The sequence below is a fragment of the Lepidochelys olivacea genome (assembly GCF_965140295.1).
Source record: "Lepidochelys olivacea isolate rLepOli2 genome assembly, chromosome: 8".
In the NCBI taxonomy this organism is placed as follows: Eukaryota; Metazoa; Chordata; order Testudines; family Cheloniidae; genus Lepidochelys; species Lepidochelys olivacea.
In genome coordinates this window covers 16,638,002-16,661,446 of record NC_140418.1, presented here as the reverse complement: position 1 = coordinate 16,661,446, position 23,445 = coordinate 16,638,002, and the positions used below count along the sequence as shown (strand labels likewise).

The following is a 23,445-nucleotide window of genomic DNA, read 5'->3' as shown; positions in this document are numbered from 1 at the left end:
ATAAGGAAACTGGGAGATCCCTCCCACTTCAGTGAGACAATCAGATAGGAAGCTGCATGCTGACATTGCCTCAGATGGAAAACCCACCAGAAAAATGGAAGCCTCCTTCCTGAAAAGCCCTGGAAGGCAGAAAGCTTGTAACATTGGTTTGGCTATATGCGTCAGCCTTGGAAATGGAATGTTTGTGACCTGTCCAGTTCCTTACTGGGACTCTCAGTCCAAGATATTTGAGCTGTGCCTCATACAGATACCAGAGGCATCACAGACTCGCCAAGGAGACGTCAAGATTTTGGCTCTCAAGCCAATCAACTGCTTCCAAAGCAGTATGAAAACTCTGAACTGATATCAGTAGATTCAAACAACAATGCCTTATTGAACTGAGTTCAGTGCTCTTTTTATGAGCATTACTTTAAATGCCTATATCGCTTTGGCATTTAGACTTGAACTTCTTGTCATCCCCTGCCCCCCACCCCGGCCTCCAATCCCCAGGGGATTTAATTACATTGCCTGAACAGATCAGGATGTATTCCTACCTCAGTTGATCATGGAAGCCATGAAGACCCAACCTGACTGCTCTTCTCTTTGGGAAGTTGATGCTCTGTGGCTTCCCTGACCTTGACAATGTTCTCGATACATATAGTGTAACCTGAAAGCCAGGGCTCTGTGGTCAGCACTTGGGGAGTCTGGACTGCGGCAGGAGGGTCCTTCATTTTCTTGGGCTTCCTCTTGCCACTGAAAGACTGAACCACTCCAAACAGAATTGTCACTTGCCTTTTCATTATGTTTCATCACATGTTGAAAATAGTTCCAGCTCCCTCAAAGGGAAAACTGAGGCAGGGTGCATATGCCATGGTGGGCCACAAGAGGGTGCTGTGGAAGCCAATCTGATACAGTCTTCAAGGTCACTTCCTGCAAGATTCCTGATGATGAGGCCCTGACATTTGTATTATCTAATAAATATGAGTCATTGTACTACTCCTGGCTATTATCACGATCAATGCCTTTATGAACACTCTGGGAACCCAGAACAGACTTAAGGGTTACTTTTCCTGTAGATAGTGGCAATTTCCATAGGTGAACTTGATTTGGACAATTAATTGACCTTTAAATATTCGTGGTAAATAAGCCCAATGGCCTGTGATGGGATGTTAGATGGGGTAGGATCTGAGTTACTACAGAGAATTCTTCCCTGGGTATCTGGCTGGTGAATCTTGCCCATATGCTCAGGGTTCAGCTGATCGCCATATTTGGAGTCGGGAAGTAATTTTCCTCCAGGTGGGCCTGACCCACTACTTTGTTTGTATCTGAAGTGTGGAGGGCGAGCGATAGGGCATGGCCAAACCCTGGAGGCTCATGCACAAGTCTGAATAGTCTCCACTGTTTTGTCTTACTTTTACCAGCAGAGCAGTGGTTTGTAGCAAGGGGAAGAAAGTGTGTTAACCTGACATAAGTGATTGGAAAGCAAGATAAGTGGATAGTACGAAATCCTGAAAAATGCATAGGCAACCATGTAAATATAATCTCTCTCCATCAGTACCATTAGGACAGGACTTCTGATCTGTCATGCAAGGACTAATTGTAATCTGTAATCTAAACGTGGAATATTTGGAAGTTCAAATGCAGCTAATCTAATTCCTCACAGGGCAAACAGACTTTCTTTGAAACAACAAATCTTTTACATGAGCATTTTTTAAAAAAATAGGTCACTTTCCTTTCCAGGAGCTCGTTCATCAAAAAAAAGCAGCCTTTTCTGTTAGTACCATTTTCATTCAATATAAATAGGAAACCAAAACAAGTTTACTAACATCCCAAAGAACCCCTTGCTCCTTCACCAAACAACAATAACAACAAATAAAGAGCAGTAAGAAGTAGGGTTTATTTCTCTCATGAGGGTTCATAATCATCTCTCCCACCACAACATTCTGAGGTTTGCTTTGGGATTTTGAGTTTTTTCGAAGCAAATCTTGGTTGAACCGGTCTGTTTTCTCCAGCTTCTGACTTGAAACAATCAGATGGCCCAAATTTGCTCAAATTGGTCATGGATTCACCCAGACGTTTTGCAAGCCTCTTCAGTAAACCTGGTGTGACAAGGCACCTTCTCGGTCTCACCAGCCTCCGTTGCTTTTAGCCTTGGTGAGACGGGCTTGGGTAAAACAGTCCCCCTTGGCTGCACAGGGACAGTCCGTTCCTTCTCTCCACCAGTCTTTTGGGCTTGTTTTTCTCCCTAATGGGAGGGAATGCAGCCTTCCCTCCTGGTGAGGCTTGCTGTCTCGCTGCTCCTAACCTACTGACAGCATGACTCCTTCTCTCTCTCTCCCTCTTCTCCCAACAGGGGAGGGTTTAAAAAGGTCTCAGGCAGCAGTTAGTTGGAATCAGCTGATCCTAACTGACCTCAGGTAACTCCCTCTCAGCTGATCCTAATTGATTTTCTGGCAATCCCTTCTCAGCTGAACCTGATTGACCTGTAGTTATCCTTCCAAAGTTGATAGGGGGGAGGAGGGCCTTTTAACCTTCTGGGACTGTTTTCTACCCCACCCTTGCAGCTGTCTGTCCTGAGTTTACCACACTGGTCAAATTCATAACAAAACCTCAGACCGGGGAAGTTCATGTGGCTTTGTGATTTCATGGACACGCTTTGGCACAGCTCCAAAGATGACATGTTTCCAAGTTTTCCCATCCAGTCCAATTGGCTGTCAAGGGTGGGGAGTGGCACTGTTAGACAAACACAAACTAAAGGGGTTACACCTCTACCATTCAGGAGCCAAGTAGGACTCACTCAGCATGCAAAGCTTTGTGGAGATCATAGAATTAAAACAAAGGAATTTTCTAGACAACTGCCCTGAATTATTTAAGCTGTTGCTATTCTTGTAAATAAACTCCACTGCTTGGTCCCCTTTAGGCCTTCAACCACTTTTTTTTGTCCTCACAGCAACCTCAGTGCAAGTTGCTACTATCAGGACTGTGCCACTTCTGCTGCTGATGTGCCCATCAAGGAGATAAAAAAAGCTTAGATCCTTCTGATCACTCATTTTTAATTTCTGCCTCCAAGCATGGCATAGGGCCAGGAAAGCACTCAGTGGAGTTTTCCCAATGTGCCCTTGTACAATTTATAGAACGAGGGAGTCGTCCTCTCAGAAGAGTTAGACAGGAGTTAAATGTGGCATTTGTAAGTTGTGGGTGAGGTAGTTTTCAATTTTGTCATATAAGGAGCAGGACCCAGGTTCTGCCTCTCTTCCTGCTGTTCTGCAACATTTATGCACTAATGAATACTAATTAAAGGACAGGAAAAAAGCAAAGATAATTCCACTTAGGCTGGTCTTAAAGGAATTAATATGTTTTTTATTGCATTTTTTATGATCCACTTGAAGAGAAGGGGCCTGTTCAGAGGACAGCTTTCTGGAGGTCAGACTAAAAATCATCAGAGGATGGTTATTTCCACCTCTGGGTTATATACTGCAGCAGTGCAGTTGCCAGAGATGGGCTGGGGCGCTGCCTACTAATGAGTGTTAGATATTAAGGCATCAATACTACCCTACAGTCCAGCACAGCAAACCAGCTGGGAAGCCTGGTTAACCGAATCACCTTGAATAAACTAGGACAGGGAGAGTAGGCAGGGAAAAGGGGGTGTGGAACAGGTGACAGATCTGTAAGACAAACTGACAGCTTCTAGCTCCCATACCAATCATAAGGGGGACAAATATATCAATGATGTTGTATCCAATTTCATTTCTTTTACAAGGTGAATAGTCTTTGCATTCCCCCACATCCCATAATATGATACATATTCAGTACAAAGGTTTATGTTGAAGAGAGGCACATTCCTGCCATACAGTGCATGTTTCTTCAATGCAAGATAAACTAATCACAGCAGCCAGTTAGAATACTCCAAGTTCTCAGGGCTACAGGAGATGGCATGGCGCAAAACAAGAATGCTCTAGGAAAATGAGTATTTTCGCAGTTGAGACCATGCAGCAGTTTCCAGCACTTAGATGCACCATGATGCTGGGCACTTTAGGAATAACCTAGGTAGAGCATTATATAATACCATATTCTTCCACCTCAAAGGGTAAGATTTTTAAACCTTCCTTTAGGGGGTGTCCCCAACTTCCAGGAGCAATTTATTTCATGTGACAGATATCTAACTACCTGAGATGCAGACACAATAAGACAGTATGTCTATATCACATAGTTCCATTCAGTAAAACTGCAGGTGTGAAAAGGGAGATTGGGCTGGGGGAAAAAAAAATCAAGGCCCATAGTATTTAACAATTCTTAGTTATGCCGTGCAACACTCTTGTGAGGTTAGTACATTTCTTACCTGTTGTAGAAATGGTAAAATGAGGTTCAGGTAAGTTAAGGGACTTGGCAAAAGTCACACAGCAAGACAACTGTAGCGGTGGGAATAAGACTTAAGGGTCATGATTCCTAGTTGCCTGCTCTGATCACTGAGAAATTCTCCCCATGGTCTGCACCACTGTTGGGATGAGAGGAACACCTGATAGATAATTAACTGCTGTTAGGTCATCTCAAACCATGCCTCTTGGATCATGGGACGTTTGGACGTTTCCTCTCTTGCTGCATGAAGGCAGCTGAAGACCAATGAAAGCTGGTAACTAAAATAACAAGCTAGACACCAAAGCTGGACTTCACTGGGGGAACTTGAACAAGACACACAGAAAAAAATAAAAATAAAAATATAATTGCAGAAGCAGCAACAGAAAACCAGAACAAACTCTGCAACAGACCTGATGGGGGATGAGTCGCTGGACGTAGAGGAGGTGGGCATAGGACTTGATGGCGCAGAGAACATGGGCCAGGACGGTGAAAGGGGTGATGTTGGGCTTGGATTCTGAGGGCTGCAAGACAGAATCAGATAACTTATCAACACACAACTATCACAAACAAACAAAACAGAGAAAGAGGTTTCAACGACATCCAATGAGAGTAGGTGCCTGGGGAATATTCACAGCATGAAACAAAGCTACATAATGGAACACTGAGACCTTGGGAAACAGTTTCAAGGCCAGATCTGCATTTTTTTTTAGACAAAAAGGGTTGGACCTTGTAATTAATCCCTGCTCTATTATTCTTTTGCTGGCAAGCTAGCTGCTTTGTTGTACAGAACGACTACATTCTAGGTTACAGAGGTCATCTCACTGCACACAGCGGCTTTCTTTCCCCAGCTACTTACCTGCTTTGTTTTATCTCCCCCATTGTTGCGAGATTGTTGATCATATTTCTGGACATTAATGATGTCTGTAACCAGCCTTTCATTCCTCTTTTTAATTTTGGTGGTTGAGGTGTGCAAGTATGAAAGGCTATTCTCTGGGCTGCAATCCACAGTGCCCAAAAACAATTTCCTGTTTATATTTTTAACTAAATGGGCCTTACGCATTGGAAGCCTACAGGAGTTCATTATCTGAAGGATGGCAGGGAAGTTCTTTCACTCTAGTAGCTGTCTGAAGAACATTAATAAGGAAAAACCTCCAATAAATATGCCCCAAATCATGTAGCTTAGGTACCTACTATGAAAAAAGAAAGACCCTTCACTCCAACATGGACATGCCCACAACAGAACACATATTCCACATGCTCTCTGTGACTAACTCAGCTTGCTGACATGGACTCTTTCTCTGTTCTGAGAATGAATGAAAACCAAGTTTTAAGTATAACTTATTTTGTGAAATCAGCAAAAGGCTATTGAGGAAAGCATCAATGCCCTATCTAATGGGATTTCTGCCAGTGTAGGTAGAGGACCTATTACTCATAGTTGGCAGCTAAACACAACTGGTCTATAGCTGTCAAACTTATAAATGATCAGCAAGCCTCAGTTGGGACTCCAGCATGAACCAAGCTATCACGATGCAACTGGTTTCTGGGTGATGTAAATGGTTGATATGCATATAATAGAGTCTGCTCATTATTTTTGCAGTGCTTGCTTTGATTCTTTTCCTCTTCTACTGTAACTTTTCCATTGCTTTTTAATTGGCTTGCTTTAAACTTCACTCTTTTTCCTCCTCTGTATAAGAGTAATCAACTCAGTTAGCTCTGGAAGTTATTAGATACTTTATTAGATACAGTACTTTTCCTTGAAGTATTAGTGTTGTAACACAGAATAAAGTGGAATCACCTTACAGCAAATTCTGAGATAGTGAAACTCCTCTTATAGAAAAGTGGAGTAAAACTCCCTTAACTGTGCCTTTCAGGGGATCTAAGTATAAATGTAACAATTGCACTAAAAGAATGTGCACCATTTGAAGTCTCAATAATCTTCTAGCCTTCCAGTGTGTTTGGTGTCTGAACCATATTGTCTGTCTAATTTAGATTGTAATCCATGTTTGGTACAACACTGAGAACGCTACTGGCCCTCAACAAGCAGTACACAAAAATGCCAAGGTGGGTTACTTTGTAAAGATTGCTTTTATGCTTCAGCCCCCTGTGAGGAATCAAGTTCCTTGTTCCATTGGTCCTTGATACGAAGTGCGGGCTGCAAGCTAGAGAGGGTGCAGCCACTGACCTATAGGCAGCCACCAGTACTGTAGACACAGTACTTAAAGGGAAGTGGAGTAGAGGATTTAATGCTAAAATAACATGGCTGATGAGTCTTAAGAGATTAAATTTGTGTTTGAGGGAGAAAATGGCAAAATGGATCTCTCTCTTATGTTAAGAGACTCCCAGAGGTTGTTACTAAGCCTGTTTCCCCCTACTTTGGATTGCTAAAAAGGTGCACTGGATGAAGTTAGTAAGTTGTTCTGTTCTTTTGAGAATGGCCCAAAGGAGCTGAAAATCAATCCCTTCTGAGCGGTTAAGAAAGAGGGGGCTGGACAACAGAGAAGAGTATGGTCAGGTCCTTCTCAAATGCCAGGCCATGTGTATACTGCATTCTAGGAAACAGCATGGGCACATGAAACATGTCTTCTGGCTCCTTCTAACCAAGGTTTCCTTACATTATTACATGAAGTGTGTTAGGGGCAACATCTGTGGTTTTTAAACATCACAATCAAAAGTTTTTTTTTAAAAGAACAAAGACAAGGAAAAATCTTCTGAAAATAATAACCTTATGCTAGACTCCAGCTCATGGTTTCTGTTTCTTATCGTAGGATTTGGACTGGCCCAAACTCTCGAATATTTTGTTAGAGTGAGAGAGAAAAGTCAATAGGAGACAAGACGTTTATTCCGTTTCAGGTTATGTTTCAAATGCCAACCTCCTATCACAAACAAATCAGCAACTTCGGCGATAGGTTAAAGGATACTGTTGAGTAATTTTTGGTGCCTTTTCTTTCCTTTGTTTGAATTAATCTTTTAGTAGCTTGAAAATAAAAAGTAACTCCCTGCAGATCATGCTCTTCCCCCACCTGTGCAGCCTTCATTCCTTCCCCGAGTTCATGGACAAGCCAATATCCACTGTCAATGTTCTGAGGTTCTTACGGTTTGTTTCTCACACTTTTAACTCTGCCCCTCAACATTCCACCCTCTGCTCTGCCTCCAACCACTTCACCTGGCTGCCTTGCTACCAGACATTCTGCAGCTTCACAACAAGTTACAGGAAATCTTATATTCTATGAAAGGCCTTTTATTTACCAGTGAGTCTTTAGTAGTTACAATACCCAGTGAAGAGAGTTCATTGCAGGACTTGGGATATTTAGGAATGTATAATTAAAAGCATTTCCCTCTATATGGTGTACTGGGCCTATACACTTTTTTTGAGATTAAACTCATTTTGAAACAATGTAATTCTCATTAATCTTAAAGACAGCTGCGTCACCACTATGTATTTCCACATTAGCCATTTAGTCCACTGCACTAATGACAATATAAAATATAATCAATAAGGTTCTCAGAAAAGAGAATTATTTCTATTTGGTTATTTTATTTTAAAAAACTTATAGTAAGGAGCACATCTCTCAAACTAACCTTTGTCTAGGAAGCTGTTACAGTAAGCTGTTTGGGCCAGGGACTGGCTTTACTGTGGGTCTTGGATAGCACAGAAAACACTGTTGGTGCCTATCAAACCAATCAATGAAAATAATAATTAATGAAGATATGCATTATATTAAATGGAAAAATGATCCCATTTCAATTGAGTTACACAACTCTCTTCAAGTGGAGTTGCATCAGGGTTGATTTGGTCCAAGCTGACCAAGCTATTCTCTGCTCAGTCTTATAAGTAATTTTGTAAGAATCTTTACAGGAAACCTCTTCATGAAGTAGAGATTGTGTTTTTAGGATTGTAGAATGTGCCATCTTATGTTCATGCCTACCAGCTCTGTGATCAACACACAAGTTAATGGCCTCCTCCCTATCAATATGCTTTTATTTATTTTTTCCTTTTAAAACCTACTCTAATATACTGCTTGAATATTGTCCAACTGTTCCAGTTATGCAGCCACAGAGCCTATGCTTTCCCTATGTCTCTTTGGCAAGCAAGGGTAGTTGAATAAACAAACACTATTCTGGGATCTCTTTGTATCTTGGAAAGCAGTTATTTTTGTATGGACTGATTTCCTTTCTCTCTCTTTCACAGGAATCTCAGAGGAGGCAGTGTGGTTTTTGAAAATACCAATTGCTGTCTGAATTCAACTGTACATTTTAACTGTATATACAAAAGTAACATTCCATCTGACGTTATTTATTTATTTACCCTTGTGCAGCTTGCAGGCAGCACTTCTGGTTTTGTGCATAGTGGGAAATAAAACAGAAAAAAGAATTGCTAGGAACCCAAAATATCAAAACCCGGAAACAAAAATCTGACTCCAGTGGCTGAAATTAGAATCTCTAAATCAGGATATTAACTTTTCACAAATAGCTGCAGGAGAAGGAATTCCGTGAGTTGGCAGCCCAAAATATTCCATTGCTTTAGAGCTTTCTTTCATGTTCATTCCATGCCTTCTACTTGAGCAAACGTTGAAGAATGCGAATAGCAACAGTGACATGCAACTGTGGAAATCCATGGAATAATAACAGTATATGCACTGGCAATGGTATTTTCAAAGGAGCATGAAGGATTTTGGCACCCACTGACTTTCAGTGAGCACTCTGTATCAAACTTCGATAAGCCCCTTTGAAAATTCCACACTGCAACCAAAAAGGTATCATTAGAAATGAATAAAATTGTAGCAGAAGGATTTTCATCCCAAATGTCCCTTCTTTATTCCCATGTCTGCTGTACATCTTATTATCTTCCCATCCTTGTGTTTAATTGCAGCCTTAACTTGTAAAAAGCCCTAGTTTTATTTCCAGATTTTGATCTCATTTCCAGTTGCTGCATCTAAAGTCTCTAACCGCTGCCCCCATCCATATCCTGTCTCTCTCTTCCTCCCCATACCCTGCCAGTCTACCTACTAGTCTCTCTGACATTTACGTGACACAGCTCAAACCTTGCAGCCATTTACTGGTCTAAATAATTATCCCCAGCATGGTTTCAAGACAAATTTCACCGCTTTATTCATTTGGCTCACAGGATAACATCAGTTCTTCTGAAAGAAGCTTTTCAAATGATTTTCTAGGGAACTCAGGATTCAAATAATTGTTTCCAGCATAAAAATAGCTTACATGTGAACGGGAACGGCCTATCAATAAATGGAAATCGCCCATCAATGAATCAGCTCTATAATATACTGAGTATCCCCATGCTGTGTTCTCTATCAATACTGGACTGTATATAAAAAAAATCAATGTTATCACCATTCCATTCCTACAAAACAAAGCTGCTAAGCTTCAGGCTCTCTCAATGCAACAGCCAGAGGGTAGCTGTTGCACAATTTAGCTAATGCAAGGGTATTCAAACTTTGTCAACAGAGGGCCACGTTAGCAAATTTCTGAAGGACAAAGCTACTCTGCATAAATAAAATGGACCTCAGACCAGCTGCCCTAAAATATAATACAGAGATCTAGCCTATAGAGACTATGACTCCAGCATGCAATACTGCATCTTGATCAAAGTACACTCCACATCCATTAGGTGGAAGCTTGCTTGCATTGCAATGCCATCATCTACTCAGACTGCAGCTCCATGTTAAAAATGGCACTGCAAACTCCCTCAGGTTGTCACTCCTCAGTGGGCTGCACTTTGGTTATCCCGATCTACTGGTTTTCATTCATATGTATCAGTCATTTATGCAGGATACAAGAGTTTCTCAGTTAAAACAAAAAAATGCCTTTTAAAAAATTTACTTCATATGATACCTTAAAATGTAACAGAGGTAAAGCTAAATCCATCTCAAGGGGGTTTCTACCACAAGTATTATCTAGCAGCACAGTTATTCAACAGAAAAAGAAAGCACCCCTACGTGTCAAGAGTAGAGAAACCAGTAGCCCAAGGATTCTGTTATCTGCTGCCAAACAAGTCCTACCGAAACGGCTTCTTCAACAGTAGCCCTTATTACATCTATATCTATACCTCCGTAAGTGTGGTCCATCTTCCCCTCCCTTTTATAACACGGCTAGCTCAGCCCTGTGTCGTCTTCACAGTCTTCAAGATGCTTTTCACGTTGGTTTGCCCTCTTATTTTTTCTGCTTGGCATATTTTCTCACATCCCCATATGATATAAGTTGCAAATGTTTCTCTGCTTTGCTAATCAGGCTTTAGCAATGCTGAGAGTTTCATCAGCACTAAGTGCATAGCAGTACAATGTGTATTTGAACAATAGAGAGACTAGGCCGAATCCTACTCCCAACTGCATAGCTGTCAATATGGGAGTCATCCTCTGACATAAACAAAAGAAAGAACATTTGATTTTTTTTATTGGTCCATTTTATAGAAAATCACATCTCATAATATTTACAGGTCATCTTGGAAGTCTGGAATGAATGCGCTACCATCACTAGCTTGCTAGCGCTTCCCGGTGTAGATCAGCGAAAACGCTGAGAGGCAGGATGGAAAAGTGATTAATTAGAGGGTGCATTTTCAAATGAATAAGCACTGTGGAATGGTCCAGGTGGGAGGAAGTGTTCTCTTGTCTCACAATTACCAGCAGTGGTGACACAAGTTATCTATTATCTACACTACTGAACAACACTGTAGTTCACCAACCAAACACTGCTGTTACAGGATGGTATTAAGACTAAATAAGACCTAGACTCATCAAACCTTCAGCCCTCTCCTCATACCTGTGCAACATGCATACACATGCACTCCAACGAGGTGCAGAGGGATACTCTTACTCCCTGTCAAGGTTCCTCCCCCACTCTGAACTCTAGGGTACAGATGTGGGGACCTGCATGAAAAACCTCCTAAGCTTATCTTTACCAGCTTAGGTCAAAACTTCCCCAAGGTACAAAATATTCCCCCCGTTATCCTTGGACTGGCCGCTACCACCACCAAACTAATACTGGTTACTGGGGAAGAGCTGTTTGGACGCGTCCTTCCCCCCAAAATACTTCCCAAAACCTTGCACCCCACTTCCTGGACAAGGTTTGGTAAAAAGCCTCACCAATTTGCCTAGGTGACTACAGACCCAGACCCTTGGATCTTAAGAACAATGAACAATCCTCCCAACACTTGCACTCCCCCTTTCCTGGGAAATGTTGGATAAAAAGCCTCACCAATTTGCATAGGTGACCACAGACCCAAACCCTTGGATCTGAAAATAATGAAAAAGCATTCAGTGTTTTACAAGAAGACTTTTAATAAAAAATAGAAGTAAATAGAAATAAAGAAATCCCCCCTGTAAAATCAGGATGGTAGATATCTTACAGGGTAATTAGATTCAAAAACATAGAGAACCCCTCTAGGCAAAACCTTAAGTTACAAAAAAGATACACAGACAGAAATAGTTATTCTATTCAGCACAATTCTTTTCTCAGCCATTTAAAGAAATCATCATCTAACACATACCTAGCTAGATTACTTACTACAAGTTCTAAGACTCCATTCCTGGTCTATCCCCGGCCAAGACGACTACAGACAGACCCAGACCCTTTGTTTCTCTCCCTCCTCCCAGCTTTTGAAAGTATCTTGTCTCCTCATTGGTCATTTTGGTCAGGTGCCAGCGAGGTTACCTTTAGCTTCTTAACCCTTTACAGGTGAGAGGAGCTTTCCCCTGGCCAGGAGGGATTTCAAAGGGGTTTACCCTTCCCTTTATATTTATGACACTCCCGAAATCAGACCTCTCCTTATGGGCTCTGACCTCTCCCCACCCCCACCAGGTGGACTGATTATTCTGTTAATTAACTAGAGTAGAACCGGAGGGTGCTACACTTAAGTCAATGGAGATACTCAGATGTAAGAGAGGAGAAACAGACCCCTGATTTCAGGGCTAACAGTTGTGTCTGGTTCCTTCACACCACCTAGCCTAGATCCTAAATATCCTGACTTATTCTACACATTTTCTTTGAAGCTGTATTTTCTTCAGTAGGAATAACTAGTGTCTCTGCTCTATGTCTGCCCAAAAGGCTTTCAGTGAGATTAAAAATCAAGCTAGTAGATTTTGTGTTGAACTAAATGCTTTCAAACCCCATTAAAGGTGTTAATTATTAATGGAATGATTGTATGTGCCAGTAGAAAACCACATTGCATTTTAAGGGGGAAGGGTTCGTAAATCAGGGGCAGCATCTTATTAGCATCTTCTTTCATTAGCGGTTTCTTCTAATGCACAAGGTAACTCTCCAAGGTTTAAGAAGCATTAATTATCAAAAGGTTTGCTCACTGCTAGGGAAAACTGGTATATCCCTCTGGGTACCTCTCCTTTTAGATGGACATTTGCTCTGACACTCAATCCACTATCGTTTTATTTCATTCAGAAACAACTAGTTTTCCGGAGTAACTTTAAAAGTTAAATCGATCAGCAGCTAGGAGTCCTTGCAAAATCTCCATTATTACCCCATCGGTTGTGAAGGAAACTAAAATCCTCCTTGAATCTAAAGCTCTCATCTCATCATGATGGTCGTCTTCATGTGACCAAACTTTTCAGAGAAACACGTTGTTCTGCACATACCCTCAACCCCAATATAACGTCCTCGGGAGCCAAAAAATCTTGCTGCGTTATAGGTGAAACCGCATTATATCGAACTTGCTGTGACCCACCAGAGCGTGCAGTCCCGCACCTCCGGAGTGCTGCTTTACCGCGTTATATCCAAATTCATGTTACATCAGGTCACGTTATACCGGGGTAGAGGTGTACTAGGTTGGATACTCTGGTCCACTGAAGCCACCTTGCAACACAGAAGTGGTGGAAAATGGTCTTAACGTGGTGGGAGATGGCCAGTGGAGAATTCCTCCTTTGTAGAGAGACTCTCTGCTGGGGTAAAACTGGTAGAAGCGGTAAAACTGTCTCCAGTGTTAGCCATCCTCACCCTCAGGATAGCGACCGGGAGGGGAGAGCTCCATGAGATCCTCTACTTGTGTGTGGTCTCTCAAGGATGTCATGCCAGTAGTGTAAGACAGAACTGTTCCTTTGCAGCCCACACTTGCACTGGGGTCTCGCGGCTCAGGATGAGGGAGCGACAAACAGCTCTCATTTGCCCTTTTATCCATTTATTTCATCCAACAAAGCTCAGAGGAGTGGAGAATCAGCCCAAAAGGTTTAAATTTTCAGAGGACCATCCTCCCTTTTCTTGGCACAAATGAACAATGGGGGCAAAAATATACCTGTAAAGAAGGGAATCACAGCCTTGGAAGGAAGGAATAATTTACCCCACAGTAAGTGAAAGACATGCTGGCCTCTAATACAATTCAGTCACTCTGGACTAATGATTTCACTCGACACACTCCCCCAACCCTCCCATACCCTCTGATATGCCCCACAGAATCCAGTGTTAACCTCCAAGATAAAGTACTGTTTTGCAAACATAATCAAAGAAGCGCTATCAATATGGGTCAGGCAGCAGCAACTAAATCCCACAAGCTGCCATTACCAGCAAGAGATCCACACCCTGAAGGAAGCAAAGTTGTTTTTACATTTTTTAAAGTTCTATCTGGCAATGCACAGAATGGCTTTTACTTTAACACCCATGCTCTAGAAGAAAGTTCATTGCTTGCTTAGTAATGTTCCTCGCATAGATGTAAATCCTAACACAAAACTGTAAGTATTTATTTTAGATTTCAACTATGCAGGAGGCTAAGAACTTCTCCAACCAGCTTCCTTTTTGTCATGTGCAAACAGTTCATGCACAATGCAAAGAATTAACTCCAGTGCACACAGGTGATGGAATTTGGGGATAATAATGGAGATTACCTACATCTGTAAAGCAGTTTGAGGCTGATGGATGGAAAACACTAAATAAATGACTATTGTACTACTTTTCTGAATTTACAAATAAGTCCAACTTCCTTTCCGAAATAGTGCAGAGTACTCATGCGGTATTTTATATTTTCAAAGTGCCGTACAAATATTAAATATAGGGCTGGTTGTAAAAATTCTAATAAAACTATTTTCAGTGAAAAATTGAGTTTTCAACAAAACTAATTTTTTTCACTATATGTTTGCTTTCCACAGTAAATTTAATTTTTCATCAACAACTTGAAAACTAAAAGCTTTCTAGCTGCACACCAGAATGTCTCTGTTATTTTGGCTTTGGATCGAAAGTATTCCTTGGTAGTGGTGGAGGGGTTTTATTTGTGGGGGGGGAGGAAAGAAGGACATTTATCCAACCAGTGATAATCAATGATCAGAATACCCCATTTCACTGAAGGGGAAAATCAGACAAAGATATTAAGGGTACACAGCAAGCTGTTATCAGGCCTTGGACTAGAACTCAGAGATTCTAGCTCCAAGTCTTAGTCCATTAACAGTCGGATCCACAGACCACTGAAATTAATTGGAGCCTTTCCATCAACTTCAATGGTCTTTGAATCAATCCCTAAACCATCTAGCCTCTCTTACCATGTTATAATACTTCAAGAATGCTCTATGGGTAGAATTCATATTCCTGCAGGGGGCCCATGTAAGGTCTCAGGCTCACTCAAGACCTATGTTAAGAGCTTACGCCCCTAATATAGCCTATATATCACATAACTGGGGTGAATTTCATCCTAATTTCTTTGTCCTGTGTATCAAGATTAAAATGTAATATTTTCACTTCCCTTTCGCCTGCAATTAGTTAACCACAATTCAGACTTTTTTTTAAAAAAACCATGACTTTACATTTTTGACACTACTGGACACTGTATTTATCTTTTCACTTCTAATTGCAAACCATACGGTCCACTTTAGAGTCTCACAGTCAATGCACAGTCATGTTGGGTTAGATCTATGATATTGCACAATAATTGTAGGCGATGTGAAATAGGGCACAGTCCTATGAAAACAGACCTGAAAAATGCTTCAAATCACGTCAAATACAAAATTAAGGCCATAGGTACATACACATATTTTTCCAGTTGCAAAACACACTAAATACAAGCTAGGGTGCTAGAGATTTAATCTCTGAAGTCTATGTACTCAGTATGAGCAATGTGACAGCAGAATGTTATTTGGCTTGGTTATTTTATGAAGTGGGATATCAGAGGGCAAATTAATATAGGCTGGAGCATTCCCAATGTCTTTGTGCATTTCATTTATGGAGTTTAAGCTCAGTCTTGACTTTTGTCATTTTCTGAATCTATGTCTGTCTCTGAATTCTCATGAACCGTTCTGCACAAATCCTTAGCAACCAGTGCTTATTGGGGGAAAGGTGGGGAGAGAGAGGATCCATATTGATACTGAAAGGCTGATGCTACCGGAGATCATACTGAACAAATTCATGGTTATTGAACCTTTAAAAGTGTTATGAATTGCTCTACTAAAAGCCTGTCAAATCACAACATGTAAAGTGGATGGAAAACAAAATTATACTGAAAATATTTTTTAAAAAGTGGGGGAGAGGCAGAAATTGCAGCTAAGAGAGAAAAATTCTTTACTTTTTTTTGTTTGCTTTAATGTTTTTCCATTTCCATATGCAATCAGCCATCTCCCTTCAGAACACTCATTTCTTATATAAGAAAACACACACACACACCCAGCTCCTTTCCATCCATCTTTAAACTAAAAGACGGGGGGGGGGGGGGCGGACGCTTGAGTAATGAGAAGACTGTACCTTAAAAAAAAAAAAAAAAAAAAAAAAAAAGAGGTGATCCTCCTACAGGCCTAGTCTGCAAAATTCTCAGGAACATGGCGAGACTCCCAGCAAGCATGTAGTCCACATCAGAAATAGCTGGCATTCTCATCACGCACCACTACTGCCACCAACAACATGTGGGTGCAGCTGCAGAGCGGTTAGCTGGGTAAGGAACTCGGAATACGAGAGCAGGTGACAGGGAAGGGAGCAAAGCCTTAAAAAGAAAAACCAAGCAATTGGCAGCGGGTCTTATGCTACTGATAATTTCATAGTTTAGCACGCCCTTGTCAACTGTGTCTGCGCAGCAGCTTGTTCACAACCATAATGCAGCTGAACTGAAAGCATACAAGGGCAAATTAATTGGTGGTCAGGATCCATTACAATGACAAAAAGAACCAATGAGATTATATTACCTCCATTTTATGGTAAAGTGATGGTGTTACAGCACCAGCTAATTTATGAAGTTAATTAAGCACAAGGATCTTCTTTCAGAGTAAGACAGGATGTCTTTGTGACTGAACAGTTCTATTTTTCCTCCTGCCCCTTTAGGGGAAATTGTCAGTGTTTTACTGAGAAATCAGATCCAGCTGAACAACAAGGCCGCCTGGCAAAGGACAATGGGAGGAGGAGGAGGAGGAAGGTTTTTAGAGGGCTGAATAGAAAAAAAGCGACAGAACTCTTCTTGAAGGTGGTCTCAATATGAATCCAGCACATGCTCCCTATCATCTGTCAGCTCTTTAGCTCATTCATGACTGGCAGTTGCCAATGGTGAGCAAATATGAAGGTTTTACATGTTACAGCATTTTCTGTGCCTACGTGGTACAGATGGAAACTGACACCTCCTTCAGAAAACAGGCACACACTACTCAAGGAAGGACTTAAACCAGGAGAAGTCCAGGCTAGACATTAGTTTTGAACAGCAAAGGAGGAACCAATGAACACATGCACACAGAGCTACTCCATTTCTCAACACTTTGTTGGTGATGACGATGCATGGGAAATAGATTTGTTTAATTTACTAGCCTTTTGCTTTTAGGGATTCCCATTCAAACTCTGACTAAGGCCACTGTTGGAAGACACTGCTTATGAGAAGCTCAGATCCAGAATAAGCAGAAGTGCTGCAGGTGAAGACTGAGATGCATTCATATAGCTGGGCTGGGGGTGAAGGTTTTGTGGTTGACAGGTGGCATAAAGATAAGCACCGGATAGGATCTGAGGTTCCTGCACAATCCAAGCCAGAAGGAGAGAGAGGAAAGGAAAAGGAAAATAAAACAGAAAACGTTGTCCAGCAGAGAAAGTAAGGTTAAGATCCATGCACATATTAATTCAAATAAACGATCATATGGATGACAAAAGCATACGTTGTTCCATAAATTTCCCTAGGGAAAGCTTTGTTATAGCATCCCTGCTTCCTAGTCCTACATCAATTTCCCCAAAATGCCCTTAACGTGTTTTCAATATGATTTTATTTGAAAGTAAACTTTCCATTAGCCAGTGTTTTGACAATATGTGCCTCAGTCAGTCTCTCTAAAGCAGGCACTGGTATGCAGTCATCTCCACCCTAATTACATGAATTAAGAAAGGAAGGGATGTGAGGTTTGTACATTTTCTTCCTTAGGCTTTCACAGAAGCTGCCTTTTTAAGTGTATAGTCAAATTTAAGGCACTCCTTTTAATCATCACTAGAGCCAAGTTCTATGGCGTGTAATTTAGTTTGCATGGAGCACCCTGAAATGTTTCTAGAGTAGACCTTACAAATAGTATGGTGCTATGTTGAGTAGATAGTACTGAAATGTCCAGAGAGAGGCGAAAATGTGAAAAGGCCTAGGCAGCAGACGTAGACTTGGAAGTAATTGCAAAAATACTGAACACTGTCAGCAATGTGAAGACATTATCCGTGCATCAGATTGGCTCAGGGCTCGCAGGCCTAACTAATATGGGTAGCAGTGTTCGAAGGGAGGCGTTCGTGGTCAATGCTCCATTTATTCCCACTGTGAAAGGAAAAGGTGCTTCTGTTCATATTAACAAAAAGGGACTCAACCTGACATGTCAGCCTTGGTCTCACTAGGTAGATGTTCTGAGAATCTTCTGGCATATGACTTGTTGTTCACATGGAATTAGCTGCAGAACCTCTCTCTCTCTCTCTCTGCCTGGCAAGTGGAGGGACGTTTCTTACTAGAACACCTGATTTAGTGTTGAAATTTAATCTGTGGAGGAAGGGGGAGGGATTTTAAATCAAGTGTGAATCTTAAAAATGAAAGAAGGCTAAAGCTTTAATATGTTTTTGTGCCAAAATCAAGGGGATGGGAAAAGTCCACACAGCAGAAAAACAGATATACCACCCATGTGCCAGACTTTTCATTCTGTGGACCCAAAGGTCCAAACAAGCGGGTGCAAACCGCTGCACACACCGTCACATGAAGCTGGCATCCTCTCCAGATACTGGGTACTTCTTTTTGACCTAACAGCCTTAAATATCTCTCTCCGGAAATGAAGGTTTGTAATTTCCCTTTGCCTTCCCAAAACAAGACCCTTGGTTTTGTGGCCTAAAAGTATCTCTCTTTTTCACATGTCTTAAAATACCTTACAGTAGCATAAAAAAGCAAGTGAAACACACCCAGGATTATTTAAACAGGGCATAGGATAGGATTATGTAAAATATACATTGAAAAAAAACCTGTTGCCACCACTGTCAGCCTCAAAACTACATGTCTACAAAACCTACTAAGTGTGGTGCTTCTGTTTTTCAGGAAATGGATTTAAAGGTGTTTGCCAGCCCCTTGGATCATTAGCGTTTATGGGATTTGCTACCTGTGGGCACAACCTGGGATTCCGGAGTTAAAATGGGTTTTTTAAAAAATAAACAGAAACACACACAGACACACACATTTATAATAAATAGCCTTTTCTGGAAAAAGAAAAAAAAAGAATACTTCTAATATGTGTGTCATTTAGAATTATCTAAACAAGAGACTGGGCACATCTGGCCTTTCTTCTTAAGTAAGAAAACTCAGGCATTTCTGGGTCTGTTTGTCAGATATGCAGCATCATTCTTTCCTCTGAATCCAAAGCCAAGACCTGTCTTGCTTTACCTCTGCTCTAAATCATGAAATGCAGCTAAATCAGAAAGTTTTACACTGAAATCGATGGGTCTGTAACAACAGAATTAGACACATACTAAAGAAGCAGCCCCTATGTACTTATTTACTTATAAGGTCTAGAGGCTCAGTGTACGGGGTTTATTCTTTGTCTTTCTGTCTGGGAAACCCACATACAGCATCACAAGACGTAATCAAATGAGGCCTTCCCTTTTCTGCTGTTCTAGGTAATCCTGAATTGACATGGTTTATAAGCAATGGATCTGAAATATACACATGATGGGTTCTCTACAGCCAATACATTATCTTGTTCTGACTATGAAAACTGACATTTCCTTTCCACTGTGGTTCATCCACTCCTACAGTTAGAATCAAGTGCCTCCCTTTATCAAAAGCAAAACTCCCCACTCCCACATACAAATCAAAAGGAGAAGACATTCATTTTAAAATCTCTAGTAATGTTTTGATGTTTGCTGGCAATTCAAATAGTAAGAAGGAACAATGCATGTTCATAACTTAACACAGAATCTTAGAATATCAGGGTTGGAAGGGACCTCAGGAGGTCATCTAGTCCAACCCCTTGCTCAAAGTAGGACCAATCCCCCACTAAATCATTCCAGTCAGGGCTTTGTCAAGCCTGACCTTAAAAATCTCTAAGGAAGGAGATTCCACCACCTCCCTAGGTATCCACATAGCTAGAATGGATGCATCGAGTTGTAGACTTTTCCTTCCACAAATGCATGGCATCAGGAGATACCTGTACCCTGAGCTACAGAATTCCCAGGTTCAATTCCTGCTCTGATAGAGACTTCCTGTGTAACCCTCAGGAAGTCACTTAGGGCTGGAGATACTCTCCCGCCGACATGGTGCGTTTGTTGGTGAAATTTATGTCGGTTCTTTACTGATTTTATATCCTTTCACACCCCTGACTGACAAAGGTTTTGCCTGCAAAAGCGCTAGTGTAGACAAAATCTAAGAGTGTCCGTCGCTAAGCAGGATGGCCTCTTGGCAAATGAGGAGTTTGAACCTTGGGAAGCCAGGCATGCCCTTCCAAGGAAGGCAAGCCTCCCTGGAGGGAAGGAGAGGAGCAAAACTAATCCTCTCATTAAATCTAAATCTAACTAGCTATAATCTAACCAAGCTACCACTTGCTATAAAAGAATTACTACATCAGTGTAATATTCTCTCCATGATAAAAAAAATGTCAGTCAAGTACAAACAAAACTTTAAAAAAATAAATCAGGGATATCTTCCAACAGTGGGTTTGAAAATGATTCCCGCTGCTTGCTATTTCTTGAACACATAAAAGGTGATCAAACGATAGATATATGAAATGATACATCATTTTGCTCTTTGCTGCACTACAGGACACAGCTTGGGACTAGGTAATAGTTTGTGAATCTGGACTGTATCAGGGTCTTGTGTTTTTGAACAGAGAAACAGATTATGCTTTCCTCGGCCTCATGATCTGTTGTAATAAGAGATATTATAGTCTCCTTTCAAATGAAAATTTAAGCTGAATATCAAGAAAAATCTGCTAAAATAGGTTTCCCAAGGATAGCGGTACTTGATATATATGAAACTTGACTAGACAAAGTTCTGGAGAATATACTGCAAAGAAACATCCCTGAATTGGCAGCGGCCAAGTCCCCATTTTAAAATATACATGCAGACAGCCATTATTATTCAGACTAATCCATGACTCCTCCACTAAATATTTTTTTTACAGCTAAACAAATTAGTTATCCTTTATAAGAGCTTCTTTCATTTCTTTTTAACTGCACAGCCTTGTAGTTTGTATGCAATATTTTTTTTAAAAAATCCACATGATCTTGCTATATAAAAGCTGTGTTCTCCTTAAAGAGGGTCCCCACTGTTTTGGCCTGATACACAGATTTATTTATTTTTTTCATTTTAAAAACCTCATTTCTCCCCAGGGTTAAATCAGCCCAACCCATCCATCTAAAATGGGATAAAGGAGAATTCAGCACAAAGTCACCTTTGCACTTAGTTATGTTGCTTGGTAAATAGGGAAGGGATTCTTTAAAAATTGCTCTATTTTCTGTGGGTTTGTTTTAGCAATTCTTTCAAGATATGCTGCTTGGAAATGCAGGGAAATAAATAGGGACACAAAGACAATTAGTTGGCCTCATTTTGGCTCAGTCTAAAATGTTAACCCCTCTACAGATCCAGCTGGCAGTGCCCTACCTCCTTCAGAGACATCCTTCATCAAATGGGAGAAGTTGATAATTGACCCAAAATGTTCTTCCATCTGATTTGCCTGTGGCCAGTTAAAGTCCAGTAATAGCTTATCATGCCCCTCCTCCCCCCACCTGCTTATTCAACAATCTGCTCCAAGAGTGTATTTCAGTTCAGAGACATATCTGCTCACTTTAGTGACTAGGGACAAATTCTGACTTCCAACATGATTATACAGAAGTTTTATGCACATACTGGAGAGTAGAATTTGGTTCTAAAATTATTTGTTTTTTGATAGCACTTTTAAAATCCTGTTAACCCTGTACAGCAGAGGTGGGGAACCTATGGCTCGTGGGCCAGATCCAGCCCGCTGTTTCATTTAATCTGGCCTGCAGCAAGTCTCCATGCCACAGGCCAGAAGCCCCGAGCCTTGGTGCCGCTCTGCAGGGCTGGAGCTGCGAGTATAGGCTCGCCCCGCTGCGGGGTGAAGCTGGGGTTGCCAGGCCGTTAAAAGTCTGGTCTGCTCTGCGCAGCTCCTGGAAGTGACTGGCATATCCCTGTGGCCCCTAGGAGCAGGGGCGATCAGGGAAGCTTCACGTGCTGCCCCCACCCCCAATGCTGGCTACGCAGCTCTCGTTGGCCGGACACGGCGGCCACTTCTGGGAGCAGTGCAAAGCCAGGGCAGGCAGGGAGCCTGTCTTAGCCCCGCCAACTGGGAGCTGTCTGAGGTAAGCGCCGCACCCCAAACTTTCTTCCGCACCCCAGTCCCCTGCCCTAGCCCGCTCCCACACTCAAAACCCCTTTGCTCCAGCCTGGAGCCCCCTCCTGCACCCCAAATGCCTTATTCCCAGCCCCACCCCAGAGCCCGTACCCCCAGCCAGAGCCCTCACCCCCTCCTGCACAACCCACCATCCCAGCCCAGAGCTGCCTCTTGCATCCCTCATTTCTGGCCCCATGCCGGAGCCTAGGGGAAGCCCTGAGCCTCCGCATACACACCCCTGCCAGGCTGGAGCCGCGAGCGCCTGATAGAAAAACGGTTCCCCACCCCTGCTGTACAGCCATCATAATTATATGAGAACAATCTGGAACTTATTTCTTCTCTTGCACTAACAGAAGGTTAATTGAATTCTAGCTGTATTACTGGTGATGATGCATGAACTAGAAAGTACACAGCTTGATTCTGAGATCCCACGTTAAATCTGTGACACTAGAACATAGAAAATCCGTTTACTTTTCTAAACTGAGCAATTTTGATCTGTAGGTCAGAAATACAAATATGGAATCTTATGTTGCTATTTTTAGAGTCATCGTTTGGGGTACAGCAACAATTTAAGCAGCTGATCAGGTCAGTCTGATGCATGCATCCCAAATATAAATATACTTTGGGATGAAAATAAAGATCATTTGTGGGAGCTAAACAGAGGATGACTCAGGTGGGGGAGGGTGAGAGGGAGAGATGGGAAGCTGAATCAGGTCTAGATATTGTTCTTAACTATTTATACTGTGGTAGCTCCCAGGATCCCCATGAAAACTGGGGCCACACGCTACCGGGTTTTGTACAAACATATAAAGAAGCAAGTTCTGTCCTGGACATTTTATAATCTGTGGTAAAATAAAATGGTCAGCCCCCTACCTAGATATGGCTCAAGTAGACTATTGTGCTCAAAGTCAAAAGCAAATCTCTCACATCAATAAGAGTTCCTGCTCTGAGTTGGCAACGTACAGTACTTGCTCTATAACTCTTCAGCAGCTGTATATTGTGAAAGAACCAGAACCTATACTGGGCAATTCACAGAACTATAGTTCAGATCTAAGGATTCGCAGGCTTTATGACCCTGCTTGTATATCACAGCCCCAGTAGTCCGTTGGGTTCTATATCTTCTTATTTATAACACTCACTGGATGACTTGGCTTTCCCACTTCCGGCACAATGCAGAAGTGGTCAGTTGTGAAGGGTTTCTCTTTTTGAGAAGTCAGAAACATGGTATTACCTTGTAACTACAATAGTTAAATATTAACCTCAGTCACTCATATTTTGAAGGTCTGAAGGTACATAATGAAAAATGCAACACTAATGAGAACCCCTCGCCCCCTGACAACATTTGTATTCTTCA

The 23,445-nt window shown here is 41.6% G+C and overlaps 1 protein-coding gene across 1 annotated transcript in view; it reads right to left on the bottom strand.

The window, feature by feature from the left end:
- The window catches only part of ARHGAP26 (Rho GTPase activating protein 26), a 305,883-nt gene that overhangs the window by 13,085 nt on the left and 269,353 nt on the right, over positions 1-23,445 (bottom strand). The window contains exon 21 of the mRNA XM_084635724.1: positions 4,746-4,856. Coding sequence (XP_084491850.1) covers positions 4,746-4,856 — 111 coding nt within the window. The remainder of the gene's footprint in view (positions 1-4,745; positions 4,857-23,445) is intronic.